At 45.1% G+C, this 16376-nt stretch overlaps 1 protein-coding gene across 3 annotated transcripts in view; it reads left to right on the plus strand.

Moving 5' to 3' along the window:
- CPEB4 (cytoplasmic polyadenylation element binding protein 4) overlaps positions 1 to 16376 on the plus strand; it is a 55775-nt gene that overhangs the window by 17175 nt on the left and 22224 nt on the right. For all 3 annotated transcript variants that reach the window (XM_037057796.1, XM_037057797.1, XM_037057798.1), the window contains exon 2: positions 230 to 311. In XM_037057796.1, coding sequence (XP_036913691.1) covers positions 230 to 311 — 82 coding nt within the window. The remainder of the gene's footprint in view (positions 1 to 229; positions 312 to 16376) is intronic.

Here is a 16376-nt window from a genome sequence, read left to right on the forward strand (position 1 = left end):
CGAAATCATTATTAGACATCAAATCACTCTTTGTGAAGCCAGGGGTACTTCACTTTTGTGGTTTTGGTGTTTTTTAAGCATCCCAAATAAAATGTAGTAATAATGCACGTTCCACAGAGAGCGAGTGAAACTGCCACTTTGTGATCCACGTGGGGTCCAGGGCAGCCCCGTGCCCTCCTTCGCGATTGAATGCTGTGTTAAACGTGGTGTCTGGCTGTTTGTGTTGCAGGAGCGCCCCAGGACCTTCGACATGCACTCCCTGGAGAGTTCCCTCATCGACATCATGAGAGCTGAAAACGATTCGATGAAAGGTAATTTTTAAAAGGCCCCTATTTGATTTCAGTCGTGTAAAATCCGTACTGTCTGACCAACAACACGGCACGTGTTTGGGATTCCTGTTTTGTGTCCAGTTTTATGCACGTTTGGCCTTTTGTTAAGTACTCGGTAGCCGCCACGCTAGGCCGCCCTGCTGTTCATGAAGGGAGCGCCAGAGGGTGAATCGCTGAGCGGGGCGGGTTGGCAGAGGGGCTCCAACCACGCGCCTCGTTTTCGTATCTCAGGCGCAGTGCCGTAAACCTGTGTGTCTGTCCACTCGCCACGGTGACTGTACCCGAGGAAGAGTTCAAACGTTGACAGGTTTTTGGCCTAGTTTCATATTTTTCAAAAATGGCCAACAGTTTCAAAGTTAAAAGATGTTTTGTTGTTCTTGAAATAGTTCCTGTGTGTTATGTTGAGAAAAACTAGTGCTCTTCCCACTTGGGTTCCGGCCTCCGTTCTGTTTCTATCGGTGCCGTATCTTGAAGAAGACGTTTGGGTCTGAGTAGGGCTCAGTTTCGTCTTTATAACAAGATTTCAAGTCAGCCTTACATTAAGGAACTTATGTGGGGAGCTTTAAAAATAACATACAGATGCCTGAGCCCCATCCCATGTGTGGGTGGGGCTTAATATATTATTTCTTCTGTAAAAACGTTTTTTTGAAAGATATTATTTAGTTTTTTAGAGAGAAGGGAAGGTAGGAAGAAAGAGGAGGAGAGGCGCCCATGTGAGAGAGAACCCCAGTGGGTAGCTTCTCGAATGTGGCCCGACCAGGGACCGGGCCCCCGACCCAGCCATGCGCCCTGACCGGGAACTGAACCGGTGACCCTTTGCTTTGTGGGATGACTCCCAGCCAACTCGGCCACACTGGCCTAGGCGATATATTGTTTCTTAATGTCCTAGTCGATGCTCTTGTGTAGCCGGGGTGGAGAATGACCCAAATGGATATTTTCTAAGGGCCCTTCCAGGTCTGATTTTGTGAAAACTATCCTTTATTTATCCTACAAATAAAAAACAGGGTCCAGCACAAATAGCGCCCCTATTTATTACAAAAGCTGTTATTACGAAATCATCAGCATGTAATTTGTAACATAACAATGTCACACTCCAGCACACTCTGTGACATTTTAGGTGAAATGTTCAAAGTGCTGTCCACCTCGTGCGAGACATTCATGTCCCCTACCGACCCCACTCAATCAGGCCTTCTGCTGGACCCTGTAGTTTTCTGTACAAATATCTATTTTACTTAAAATACTTTAGAAAAAAAAATTAGGTGGTTTGGTATATATGATCATCCCACTTAAGTTACTTGTTTGTTCACTTGTCTGTTCACTCATTCATTCATTCATCCATCCATCCATTCAATGGTTATGAGCCTGCTCTGTGCCAGACGCATCTTGCCCTGGGGTTAGACGCGACAGGGTAGCCTGTGTCCTCAAGTGGTGATGAGCCTGGCCCGGTTCGGGGTTTTTTGAGTTTGGTTTATCATATTACTGATGAGTAGAACTAAATATTTTTCAACAAGTGAATAATGGTCAGTTTTTCAATGATGAAAGCTATTTGAAGTCTGCAGAGATGAAAAATAATATATGAAAATAATACGCATCCATCTGATGAGGTAACTTTGAAGTAAGATAATTTTGAAGGTCTTTGCCAACGTCCTTGGGGAATTCTGAAGGATGGCTAATCCAGTGCACAGTGCTTCCGAGGAAAGGTGACCTTCACCCAGAGTTGGCTTTATTTTTGCCACTATTTAGTATTCTGACTTTGGGTAGTCCTTCGGCCTCTTGGACCTTTCTTCTCATATTTTCATCAGAAAAACGAGGAGAGTCTAAGGTCCTTTCTAGACCAGAAAAACCGCATACCGTTAAAAAGTAGCCAGAGGAGAAATCCGAATGAGGTCTGTGGCTGGCACCAGGGTCTGGGACCTGGTTGTGCCCTGTAGTTATGTCAGGTGTGACCGTTAGGACACACTGCACCCAGGGCCCTGGGGTCTCTCCGTTCGCCTTTTGCAACTTACTGTGAATCTATAATTTTTTCAAAGTTAAAAATTAGATACAGAAAAAGTAGCTAAAGGGTATTTGTTTATTTTTACTGTATTTGATTCCTTCAGCAACTCTTTCTCTCCCCGTCCTCCCTCCCTCCCTCCCTCCCTCCCTCCCTTCCTTCCTTCCTTCTTTCTAACATTTTAAGTACTAGATACCAGGGATAATTAATAATTAGAACTCCTTTTCACGATAAGTGCCTATTCTTTTATTAGAGAAAACAGTCTGCAAACAGCAGCAGATATAAACGATTTATTACGTGGAACCCTAAGAAGCAAGCCTCTGGTTAGTACTCAGGTTGCATAAAAGAGTTTGCATGAGTTGTTCCTACAGGACTAATAGCAGCATTTTCTTAGTTTATCAGATATAGCCAGGACATTTCTCTCAGGTTTATTTCTTCTCTCTCATTGTCGAATTTTTGTGTAAAGTTCTGCCTTTATTCAGTATTTCTTTTTTTTAATAATCTGCAGCCAATTTTTACCTAAATTTTCTTTTAGCTGATTCTGTAGGGATAATCAAAAGTTAAGTCTGATGAAAGAAAAAATGAAACCTGACCGGCCTTGTCTGGAACACAAGGGTTTTGTGAAATGGAGGTCTGTGGGAAGCGCAGCAGAGCGGAGCCAGGCAGGTCTGGGTTTAGGTGGCCGCTCTGTCCCCACGGTTGGTGAGGATTCCATGATGTGATGTGTCTATAAAATCCAATGTGCTGTCTGGTTTATAGAAGACACTCAGTGAATACTATCAGTTATTACTAAACATCTATTACACCTGTTCTTATGCTTATCAAATGACAAAGCCGGTTTCAGTGGAAGTGGACGTGGCAGAGTGACTTAAGTACATCAAGTCTATATACACAAAGTCGATGAACTTTGTGTCTGTTGTCCTTCAAGAGCAATAGAGAATTCACAGATGAGTTCATGGTCCTCAAATGGTAGATTATAGTTATGCTCGACATACATATTTTTTAACCAAGATGNATGTGTCTATAAAATCCAATGTGCTGTCTGGTTTATAGAAGACACTCAGTGAATACTATCAGTTATTACTAAACATCTATTACACCTGTTCTTATGCTTATCAAATGACAAAGCCGGTTTCAGTGGAAGTGGACGTGGCAGAGTGACTTAAGTACATCAAGTCTATATACACAAAGTCGATGAACTTTGTGTCTATTGTCCTTCAAGAGCAATAGAGAATTCACAGATGAGTTCATGGTCCTCAAATGGTAGATTATAGTTATGCTCGACATATATATATATTTTTTTAAATGTTTTTTGGCATATATATTTTTTAACCAAGATGATAAACTTCATATCAGTACAGTCCATTAGTACCAAAATGTAGTTTTACCTGGGGGCATACTTTATTTCTTGTGAAACTCTCTTTATTGATTTATTGATTTAGAAACTCTCTTTATTGATTCAGATACCTGTTAGGAAAATGGATGCCTGCTTAATCTAGTGGTTCTCTTGTTTTGTGACAGTTTGTTCAAAGGAAATGATGAAAGTTGAATGTCTTTTAAAAATAACATATTGCCCTTTTAAAATAAGTATATGAAACCTAAATGTCCATTTTGAAAGTAAATACCCTTTTCATGTACCTGGCTTCCCTAGAAACAGAGAAAACAGAAAATGGGCATTAATTCTTTGTGTTAGTAGAGAATGATATGCCTCTCAGAAAAAAAGTATAAACATTCATTTAAAAGAATTCATCTGAGTTGTTTTAAAGAGATTCCATCATATGGAGGCAAAATTTGTATTTGGGTTTATCTGAAAAATAATTTAATAAAGTATATTACAGTTGACCTCATTTATTTTTACCCTTCATTTGTGGCCCCTCATGGAAACACTGTATGTGTGTGTTTAAATAACAAAGCCCGAATTTGGTACAAGAACTACAAGTCTAGTGAATTGGTGTGTCTCTCTTACTTATTTAAATTAAAAGCAAACAAACAGAAAACTGAATTTGCTTATTCCTTTTGGGGAAAAAAATCTCCCTTAGTGTAGTAGGGTTTAAAATGTTTATCTTTGCCGTGAACAGATGGCAAAGTGCTTAATATGCCTTGGAACCTTCGAATATAGTTTGAGTTTCTTTACAAATGTGTCAGTTATTGCAGCTGGCTTGTTGAAAATCTTTTTTCCTTTTTAACATTTTAACAGGTGTACCAAAGCAGTACCCAACCTTCATTTCATAATTTATATTAGGTTTTTTTACAGTTTGTTTAAAAATAGTTCTTCTAAGAATTTTAAGGCTCCTATCATTTTCTCCATGTACAGAGGTTTAGCTCTTTGCCTCCCTCCACCTTATATCCATGCCCTCGCTCTGATCAGCTGGTGCGTCTGGGTGTTTTCATCTCCGAAACTGCGTGTTGCCTTCTCTGTAACCAGAGCTTGTGGCAGCCTGCAGAAGCTCTTCCCAGAGGTGACTTCATTTTCTTCCCTGCCCACCAGTCTCATAAGCTCGGGGCCCAAGCTGCAGCCTGACTTTGAGTTTTGACCGCCCAGGGGGCAGCTTGCGCACTGCTACAGCGGGATGAGGCTCATCGGGTGCTTTCTTCTTCTGGACAGAAGCATCTTTTACTGTTGTTGGTGTGCAGATGAACGAACATTTGGGGAATATTGTATATTGCTGTTATTTGTGGGGTCTTCCCCTTGCCTGTGAAATTGGTACTCACTGTTTAAAAATGGAGCAGCACGAACTAGATGAAAAGCACGTGTGAGCGCATCTGTTTTCAGCCTTCTGAAAAGTAGGCTGGACACGGTGAAATAAAGATCCATGGAGTCGCATTGTATTCAGTGCGTGGTAGGAGAGACCTCTGAACACCAAGGAGCCTCTTTCTATCTTTCCCGGGGGTGAAGGGAATAAAGGAATATGGATGTAAACCAAAGGGGAGTAGTTTGTGGCCTGGGAGCACAGGAGATGGCACTGGAATAAAGAGGCAGAAATAGCCCTTGGAAATGATCAGATGTCAGATGGAGTGGAACGACTCACACTTTCATGATATGTCTTGTACACGAGAAGAATTTCATATCCAATTTGCTTCATTTCACCAGGAAGCCAGATGAGACAGCAGAATTACTGTGAGAACAAAGGCAATCTCTATGTTGTCAAAACATTCTAGGTGTTCAGATATTAACGGAATTCTGAGTCCGAGTATCATCTCACTTCCCCGAGGTGTGGTGAAGTGGATGTCTTTCGCTCTTCATATTGGCATAGAATGTACCTCGCTTTCAGGTTGGGGAAGGAGGAACTCAGCACACCCACCCCAACCCTTCCGAGTGTCAGACCTTTGAAATTCTTAATTGGAACATAAGCAGCAGTGGCTGCATTGAGCAATGCGGGTTGTTTAAAGTGCCGGTCTTTTTACATGTGCCCAGGTGCCCACGAAGCCAGTGGCCAGTGTGGCGTAAGCAGTGGGAGTGTGTTACCCGTTTGGATGGTACTGCCTCCCTTGCTCCATGTGTTCATTTAATAAGAATTTAAGAGCTGAATCTCCTTCCAAAATGCTACGTGTTTAATTCCCGACTGCTGAAGGTATTATGACCTTGCATTCAAAAATTCTTTTGATGTCTTTTCCTGTCTTTATTTGCACATTAAATTTGGGGGCCCTTTCTCCCCTATTTTTCATTGCTGTGGGCTTGAAACAAATGTGTAAATGAGTGGGTAAGTGATAATTCCATCTGTGCCTCTTTTCTTTGTTGCTAAGCAAAAGAATTTATAATAATCTCTCTAGAAGAAAATCAAACTCAGTTGAAAGTTTTGAACACAAAGTCTGTTTCATTAATTTTACGTAAGATTTTTCTTTCATGTCACTGTAAGAGAGTGACTATTGGGATAATTATTTAAATTCTGTATCTTTACCGAAGAGGGAAGTTAGTTTTACTAAAAAAGGATACCATAGGTAATAACCAGGAAACCTGAAATCTTCCTTCGATATCTAATTCTCCTAATGTCCCTATATTCCAAATCGCAGTCACGTAGCCCTCTGTTTGAAAGAACAGGTGTCACGTACCAATACAGGTGTTTCAGAACAGATAGTGCGCGCTGGCGTTATAGGGGCTGAGGTAGCTCTAAACACCTTCCACGGGAGTTGCTGAAAATAGGACTCTTGTATCATTCAGTTATAAATTTGAATTTCAGAGTAAATGAAGTTTTCTGGAGGGAAATGAACTCTCACTAAAATAAGTTTTGTTGCTACAATATTAAAATGATGTATTTCACAGGGCGGGGAGGTGGGCATCATTCCTCCCAGTATTTAACTGATTTCCAGTTAAGTCAGGGTAACCATGGTGACTTGAGGAGAGACTGCTGTGCACTGTGCATCCGAGTCCCCATCACCTTTTCAGAGGGCTAGATGGACATTTTCTTTTAAGGGAGATTTAATAGAGCATGATACGAAGTGCCATAAAGAAGAAATGGGTAATGCAAACCAGCTAATTTCACTTGGATTTATAATCAAATATCTCCTTCCTGGTAAATTGCCATTACTTGGTGTCAGCTGTCTCCTGGCATATTGGACAATTTTCACTTATTATGAGTCTTGGAGATTCGGAGTCCGCCAGGCAGCTTCGAGGAGCCAGGCTGGAGCCTTCTTGCGCTGGCTGGTTCTTTATTGCTGTGTTTGGAGGATACCAAGTGATTCCAAGCAGGGGAGTTGCTGATTCCTGGGGTGTAGAAAATCGCCCTCATTCTAGAAGCCTCCTTCCTAAGTGATGGCGTGAGGCACACAGCAGAGAATGTAGTTTAAACTCGGCTACAGTGAACTTTGTGTGTGGCTGTTCGGAAAGGACATGGTTTCCTGTCCTTCTGTACTCTCCCTGTCCTGACTGCCGAAGTGGAAAAGCCCTGAACAGTCTTTCTCTGGTGCCTTAGGATGGGACCTGGGCTGCCGTGTGGAGGTGACTTCCTTTGTGAGGAAGAAGAGGGCGGAGGAGCGGGCACGTTTGTCTCCGTGTTGCCGGTGCGGGGTGTATTCTGAGTTGGGCACCGTGTTTCTCTTCTGGTTACTGTCGGCCAGGGTTTGCTAAGAGTCCTCGCAGCTCTGTGTAACAGGCAGAGTTGCCGAAGGTGTGTGTTCTGAAAAGTGTGACTACACTTTTCAGGTAGGGGGTTGGTGTTGGTTTGGTTTGGTTTTATTTGTTTTGTTTTTTAAGGGCCGGGTGGGGGGAGGAAATGTCTAGGAGAACAAAGTATCGTGTTTGTGAACACCGCCTTGCTCACGACACGGGGCTGAAGTCTTCCTGACTCTGACCTCTGAACCGAACCCAGCTCAGTGCACACCGGGCGCTCCTGCGCCTCTCGCGGGTCCTCTTCCGCCCCAGTTATTTCCCTGCCACGTCCTGGAAGTGGGATGTCGGGATCGCCTGCCCTCCGCCTGTTTGCGAAGGGCTAATGGCCCTTGTTTTGGTTTGTTCTGAAAATCCTATAAGCAGTTGTCACAAAGGGGGAGTTTGTCTTATGTCATCCATGATGCAGGTCCATAATTACCTAAGCAGTCCCCTTATTTCTTAATCCTGAACCTGGAACACAATCTCATTTTGAGTCCCTGATAATGGAGTCCTCATCTTCAAACACTGTTGCGACTCTGATGGTACCTGGGTGGGGGTGGGGGGGTAGGGGAGAGAGTGACAGTGAACATTTTATGTCATTGGAAGGTTTGAAGATCCTAAACATGTCTTTAAAACATTCTTTTAGGTTATCCACTTTTTTAAAACCATTCTATTAAGGCAAACGTATTTTATGACTGTTGTGACTTAATTTTGTCTTACTTTCGGGGCAGTGAACTATGTGTGACAGGTAACACTTAGAAATAACAAATTAACAAAACTAACAGCGATCAGGTAGCACAGGATGTGCTTTCCTGTCATGTTGCACATTTCACACTCAGTGTCGTGTCTAGCTTAATGGGTATCCGTGTTACCGTACAGACAGACAGGAGCAATGTTATTTAACATTGAGACGTGAAATCGGAGCGTCACTGACGCAGTAAGGTTTTCCCACGTTGTCCACAGTTCATCAGTGTTGAGTATTAGGGACTCTGCAGGGGAAAAAGTGAGGGAGGTCCCGGACGTTTGTAGAGATCGTTTTGTTCATGCTCTGCATCCACATTGATAATGGCAGATTGTGTACCTGTCGATACTGGCACTTGCTATTTTGGGGTGTTTCCTTCCACATCACAAAATTCTGTGCAGAGGCGACAGCTACCAAAACAGTCCCATCCGCTCCTGTCTGCACAACAGAGGTCCCTCGGGTTACGGAGTAACACAGTAGGGTGCTGTTGCGAGGGTCCTAAGACTCCTCGATCCTGGAACCAGTTGTCTGTTGACCATGAGGGAGGGGAGCAGTGCCACCTGGTTCGTAGCTGTCATAAAAGCATCCAAGATTCTCTTTGCTTTCAATTTAGCAACAGGAAGGACGGAACAGTTGCACAGTGCTACGCAAATTTATTTCTTCCCCATACACGTGGAGTTTCTGCCTGAATGTTGCAGCGGTTGATTTGCTTCTCAGCTGCACGCGCCTGATTTGTGCATTTCTCTGCTCGCCGGTTTCCCCCTTCTGTGGCCACGAGCCTCACGACCAAAGTTACAAGTGGGACAAGAGAGAAAATTCAGTGAATGTGTTGTTGTTTAGCAGTACATATTTGCAAAAGGAGTACATTTTTAACTGGTTTTAAGCGAATGACTCCTGTTTTGAATCAGATTGGGAGACACCAGGCTGCCCCTGGGCTTTATTATTTTGTCCAACTGACGACGGACTCAGAGTTCAGCCCGCGCCGGTGCACGCCATTCCAAAAGCAGGGCTTTGTTTCCTGCGGGGGACTACCTGGTAACCAGTCAGGGAGGAGCGTCGGCCGGACTCTAAAGGGCAGGCAGTTCCATGGCCTCTCAGGAGTCCAGCTGGGCGGGTGCCAGGTGCCATCCATGGGGGAGGAGGAAGCCACCAAGGAGAGGACCCTTTTTTAATTCTTGAGAAACCAACAAAACAGCCATGACTAAGTGAAATATAAAGAACCTAAAAAAATAATCTAATTTCGACTGGCTATAATATTTCAAATCATGAATGTCTGGCGTGGTCAATTATGTAGAGATATTTAAATCAGCCACTGGGTCTCTTCGTCGTAAATGATTACAAGTTGTTAGCTTGTCGACAAACAGACTTTGCCGAATTGTAAGAAATAAAAAGAGAAGCATTTTGGGCTGTGTCCGAAGCTGACTCCGTCATTCGTAGTCACGTGGCCTTGAGCCAGTCACTTCTCTCTACGCATCGGTTTCCTCACCTGTAGACGAAGGAGTTGAACTTCACGATCTCTAAATTATCATTAGCAATTCCATACAGTCTCTCTGGCATGCTATTCCTCAGTGACAAAATGGAAGATTTTTTCTGATTCTGGGTTTGGCAGTATTTAACAGTGAGTAGCCTGTAGCAAGGATCTAACCAAAAGTCGAATTTAGTCTGCCGAGTGAAGGCTTTGCTTCTCGACTGCATCTTTCCTTTTTCAGATAGGCCTAAATATATTACGCTTAGGAAGCAGTTGTTGAACTTGACCTTGTGAAATGTTTCTGCTCTTAGTTTGTGGATCATGGGCCTCTTCGGCCGTGGGAATTATTCCATGGGCCTGTGAGCCCATTAGGACCGGGCATTCCAGTTAGATGTCTTTTGTGTATGTGTGATTATCTTCCGAAAGCATATGGATGCTGACGTAATGAATTGAAAACACGTGGAAAGGTGCTGGTGAATTCACAGTAGCCTTCTGTGGTCCAGGGTGGTGTTTCGCTCATAGCATTCGCTGGAGTGGTGGTTGTCCTGGTGGGGAGCCGCTCTGAAATGTTTTGTTCAGAATGGGCCGTACTGGTCACAGCAGCTATGGGACCCTGCTCCAGAGAACCCCGCTCTTGTTCTGGTCCAGCCCCTGCCGTTAGAACCGTCCCCGTTGTGGAGAGGAGCAGAATGCAGAAAGGAATTTGGTAGGGAATGGTGAGGAGGCGGACAGAGAGGGGGTGAGGAGCGAGGAGGTCACCTCCTGTGTCCTAGATTATTCTCTCCGCCACGTAGCACTTTGGAACTTCGTCTGTGACATCGGAAGCTCTCTTTGTGCCTTTTGAGGCCGGGCTGAGAGTGTGGGCTCTTTGGGCAACGTCTGGCAACAATGCCAAGGGGCAACAATGCCAAGGGGCAGGGGGAGCCATCTGACAAGAGGGGGTGAGTGCACTTGCAGTTGGGTGACACGGTGGCCCTTGTTAGAAGGGGGAGCTGCCTTCTTTAAGCCACGTGGCGTGTGGAAGTGTCTTCCATCTTAGCTCCTGCCCGGACTGCCACCCACACGCATCTGTGCGTCCTCCACGTGCCAGGTGGTGGATCCAAGGGCGCCTCCGATGCTGGTCTGTGTTGCTCTTCCTCTGAGGCGGACGGGGATATTCTGTGTAGGAAGCAGTTCCAAGTGAAAGGGCACTTACTTCTGATTTTTAGACTGTGCCCCTTCTGAGAATGACTCTTAACTGGAATCCATACCATAACCCTTTATGTGAGGTTTCGGAGGAAGTTGAAGTTCAGAGAGATGCAAATAGCCTCTGTAAAGTCATCCACTTGCTGGGACCTCGAGGGTCAGGAGGGAGCACACCGCCCCAGCTCCTGGGCCCCTGGCCCTGGTGCCCACTGCGTAGCACTGACGTGCGGGACAAGCATCACAAAGCGTGAGCATCTTTGCCTCCGTGGGCTTTAGACAGAGAGTGGGCTTTATCCCTTAATTTCTTCCAGGAGACTGGGTACAGGATTTTAGATTGGTGTTTTATCCCAGTCTTCTGTGGAGGATTCAGCTCCCTGCTGGTTTCTTGTAGATGGGCGCCTTCCTCGGGGTGGAGGGCGGACTGGTCACTCAGGCGACTTTTCCCTGAGTCTGGTTCTGATTCACCAGGCCGGTCAGGAGACCAAGTTGGGCGCCCCTGAAGTGACTCAGCTGTGCCGCGCTCCCGCCCCACCCTGCGCCCTCCCCTGCACGCCCGGTGTCTGTGTGAGGTGTATAGCCGTGGGGGGGCCGTTCCTCCAACAAATGCCCACTAGCGAACATCCAGTCTGTGCCAGGGCATGGAGAACAAAGATTCCTGCCTCGTGCGGCGTATCCTCCAAATAATTAGATGTCTCTGAACAGCGTGTTAATTATTCAGTTTTGAAAGCTAGTAAGAGGAAGAAGACTCAATGCCTTGAGTATCAGTAGCAGAAAATGGGAACCGGGCCTTCTGGGAAATAACTAGAGGTGAAATAGGATCAGGTAGGAAATTCAAGCACATTCTTCTCTAGGGTTCCATCAAGTCATCAGAATTTATATTAAATAAGTGATTCGAGTTACTAATAGATAGGTATGTATGAAGAAAGCCCAAAGTCCCAACTGGTGACTTTGCAGATTACCTTTCCGGGTTTGGACCTCGGTCGCCAGGCTTCAGAGCAAAGTCTCAATCACCCACAAACAACTTAGCCCGTGTCCCTAGGGATTTCATAGTTTGTCCTGATGGCCTTTTATTTCCGCTCCTGTCAGCACAGAGAGCCATTTCTGATTTTTACCTGGGAGCCCAATCCTTGATGGTCGTTCACTGGTCCTTTTCAAACACATCTCTTATGGCAGGTGCTGCTTTTAATCAACCCACCTTTTTGCAAGGTAGGAGAATTTTAATGTACTGCCTTAGCTTTTCTCTGTATTACTTAAAGTTTTTCTACTATCTATCTACTATCTTGGTCTGTTTTTCCACTTGTTCCCCCATTATGGTATCCTTAAACAAACAAACAAACCAGCCTTGGCTGGTTTAGTTTGGGCAAAAACTGTGCCTAGTTTTTTAAAGCTCAAGGAGTCGCCATTAATCACTGGTATCATAACATCCTCTTAAGGCAAGTTATCTTGTTGCTGTGTCCTAAATGTAGCATCTAGAGTCAGAAGTCCTCTGGCAGTGGTAAAAATAGCCTTCCTGCTCCCCGGCCTGTTGTTAGGCTTTACTGGCAGTAGGAAATCTTTTGAATTCCTTAATTAGGTCAGCTCTGTGCTGGGCTCTCTCGGAGACATTCCCTCCTGCCTGACATTCTGAGGCGCTTTTAGACCTGGCGGCTCTGCACCTGCCCCCAGTCGGAGTCAGCACGGCCCCTCCTTTCCAGGAGGCCTTCCTTCCCCAGCCCGAAACCGATGCCTCGGCTCTGCTCACCTTACAGATAAACGCTCTCTCCTTCTGCCACGATTGCAACCCGAGTTTCGAGCGTTTGGTACAAAAGGAAGATCCTCCTGGGTTTTATTTAAAGGCAAAATGCTAAGTTGAATTTTCAGTGTTTTCATTTCCTAAAATACTCCAACTGCTTTGCCAGTTTGGCTGTTACGAAAGCAAGGAGGTAGTTTTTTCTTCCCTTCTCTTCCAGAGAAGAATTGTATTCCTGTTTGTAACCAAGAACACTAGCAGATTTCTCATTTCTCTGAAGCCGAAAAATCTCCAGATGGCCACTCCCTTCTCCAAGGTTCCAGTTTGGGGCTTAGGTACTAAAAGGAATCCTTCCTCTCTCTGACCTCGATGAGTGGAAATGGTTGCTTCTCTCTGGCTTATGGTTGGGAAGGAGAAAGGAATTAGTATTAATGAAGAACCTACTCTATTCAGGGGATTTTTCTAGGCATTCTGCAAAAACTGTCTCATGAGCTTCTCCCAACAGCTTTACAAGATAAACGGGAACTTCCCTGTTGTGTTGAGGTTCAGAAAAGCTAAGTAATGTGGCCCAGGTCACAAGACCGGGCTGGCCCGACCCACCAGCCTGCCCACTGCGTGCACTGCAGCACAGGGCTGACCTTGCTGCTCTGTTTCCTTCGCTTGTTCAGCAGCTGCTGTGAGCGCCTTTCTTGGCTCCAAGCTCTGGGATGTAAGACCCCAGCATCTGTCCTTAAAGATCGAGCCCTAGAGGAAGAGATAACTTAGAAATAGATCATTCAAATACAGCGTCACAAGTGTCAGGGGTGTTGTATGGAGCACACGGCTTATCTGACCGAGTGCAGGGGGCTTGCGGTAGGAAGGCTGACCATACAGGGTGAGGCCTAAGAGAGACGCTGCCTGGACAGAGGGTGGGGGCTCGCGTAGTGAGATACCGGGGCAGAGAGAGAGGAGGCCTTGTAGACAGAGGAAGGAACTGGGAAGCAAACGGCAAATATTGATGGACCAGTAGTTCTGAAGGTCTGAAGTGCTTCGCATGGGAAGGGAAGTGGCGGCGTGGAGAGGAGAGCCTGTAGTGACCGGCGAGGGAGTTCCGTGTTTCTCTAAGCCTTGCTCGTAAACTGAAAGCCAGTTCATTCCCAGCAAAGGGTTTCGTTTAGCCTCAACTCGGTGTTTATTAATTTAAACGGCTTTTTGAGGGTAGGGGAGCTCTTTTGTTGATGGGAGCCCCAGCCAGCCCCCTCTTCATGATGTTGCATGCAGATGTATTTCCTGGAAGTTGGTTCTATCACATACGGATCCGGAGGGAGAATAAAATTCCAGATTTTGATTGGGGAATTATTTCTAGGTCAATAGAATAAGTTATTTATTTTTAATAAATTATTAAAGATAGTTATATTTATATCATTCCGTGTAGAACATGTTAAATACATTTTGTTAGTCCATATTGATTTGTGTTCTGCATTTGTATAATAATGGAGTGGTATTCAAACACTGCGTTTAGTACATACACATTTCTTGAGCCTTGCCATGCATCGAGGTCCCCACAGCGCCATCTTGCTGCGGTCTCTGACAGTGTTGGAAAAAATCCATCTGGGAAGGCAGGTGGAGCCTTCCTTTAAAGAATTATTTATTGCTGCGCGGCTTCTGCATACTTAGTGTGAACTAAAAACAGTGAGCAGCAGCAAGGTGTCGGAGCGCTGCTAGCTAGGCAACAACAACGAAGGCGTGTGTACGTGTATATACGTGAGTGTGCCGTGTGCATAAATCTTGGGTCTACCTGAGAAATGGGCCATGCTTACCCTTCCCCTACTGGAAATTTGCAGTGATGTCTGCTGAAGACCCCTCCCTTCTCTTTGGAGTAGCTAAGGTCTTACAGTGCAAACCAATTAAAAAATTAACTTAGAATGTCACTCTGTTACTTGGCAGGATTGCATGGCTGTCTGTCTGTATTTTGACAACCCAGTAGGGTTGTCCCCCGTTGTCACTCCTTGGCCTACACCATGTCACCAACAGTGCTGGCGTGATTCTGAAAGAGAGAAGGTCACAGCACGAGATGGAGTGGCGCTGTAGAGAACCTGTGTTGTCTGGTCTCCGTGTGCTGGAAAGGGCAGCCTTTGCTCCCCACTGACTCATCAGGAGCCGTGGTGTCTGGCTTACTTTTTAGAAACTAACTTTTATTTGATCTACCTTTGAAAGTAGTGCATACATATACTGCTGATATATTCATTTCCTTCTGTTTTTTTCTCCCTTTACCTCACTGAGTAGGTTACTTTAGTGTCTTGAAAGAAGATGATAGTACACGCTGTTCTTGAGTACCTCCCCCTCGTATGATTCTTTGTCAGCCTAGTTGGTGAATTTTGGTTCTCTCCCAAATCGCAAATGCCTAGCATAGAAGTGCCTGGTTGGAGAGTGGATCTTTTCAAGGCGGCAGAGTTTGGTAGTGCAGTTCCCCAGAGTCACACTGTATCAGTTGCCTATATTTGGCTAGGTTGAGTCATGTCGCCAAATATAGTGTGTGCCTTCTGCGTGATGTAGGCCAGGCCGCTGGCTCCGAATGCCTCCGCTGGCCCCCAGAGACTGATGTTTTTCTGTCCGTGTGTCCTTTCAGTTTGGGGCTGCTGACGAGGCAATATTTCTTGCTATTTGTAACACAATCAATACCAAGAGGATTCAAAGGTTGAATTTCCTTCGATCCAAATAGGTTCACTTACCAGAAACCCTAGTGCCTTCCTTTTCCCTCGAGGAATTAAATTCTAAACCCGCCAAGACCTGGGTTGTGTTTATAGATAGCGTGAGTTACCAAAAAGCCAATGAAACAAAAACCCTGAACACTGGGTTATATTTAGGTTTAGATGTGTCAGTTATTTTTGCTTTACTTCACTTTATTCATTTGTGAAATGCTGGTTTCCAAGTTCCGTGGAATGAACTCACTGAGTGCTTACCTGGTGCCCGAACAGGAAACTCAAGTACTGGTTAAAAAAAAAAAACCCTCTCGTCCCTAAGTGGGGTTATTTATGTAAGAGAGATGAGAATGTTAAGCAGTAGCTGAAACCATCACCTGAGGAGGTTGCTGGTGCAACGTGGCTAGAAATGAAACTGGGCGAGTGGATCTAAAAGACGGTTTCCCGTTTGGGAATGGCTCCCTGAAAAAGGTGAGACTGAAAGCGAAAAAAGACCTGAGAAATCCCCTCCAGATGAAGGAGGGGATCGTTGATAACGTAGCCATGAAACAGAAAGGGCAGAAATGCCGGTGTGGGTGGGCCTGCACGGACAGGCCACGGGAGCAGAGTGGACGGAGCGCGGGGAGCACAGGAAAGGCGTGCGGGAGACTTGAGAGGCGCCCGGCGCTTCCAATGGGAGCTTTCAGAAGACCGTTGCAGACAGCAAGTGATGTGCAGGGTCCACGATAGATGTCATGAGTGGATGGCTGTAGATATTTTAACTCCAGAATTGACGGGAGGATAGGGCCAGCAGATTATGGAAGCTTAAAAATTTTTTTGAAGGTGTTTTTTTTTAATGTCACTGTTTATATTTTAAAGTTGAAGTAGAGAGCATTACTGATACTTAACAAAATGTCACAGGTGTATTTGCTACTCGGATGTCCAAATTGAGTTCAACCTGAGAAGACTCATAAGACCAGGTCAAAAATTAAAAACAAGTATCACCTTTCAGAGTTAAACCATGAGCCTTGCCAATGATCCTTCAGTGCCCTATTGTGTCAGCTGGGGACTAGAATGGCTGTATTCAGAAGTCTGAAGAGCAGAAATGACACCGAAGGTCACCTCCCTCGAGGGCGGAGGGTGGGCTCCTCTTAGCAGGTGCACTGGAGGTGAACTCTGAGAGC

The sequence above is a fragment of the Sturnira hondurensis genome, unplaced genomic scaffold (genome assembly GCF_014824575.4).
Source record: "Sturnira hondurensis isolate 20B ecotype Veracruz unplaced genomic scaffold, ASM1482457v3 Scaffold0009733, whole genome shotgun sequence".
Classification (NCBI taxonomy): domain Eukaryota; kingdom Metazoa; phylum Chordata; class Mammalia; order Chiroptera; family Phyllostomidae; genus Sturnira; species Sturnira hondurensis.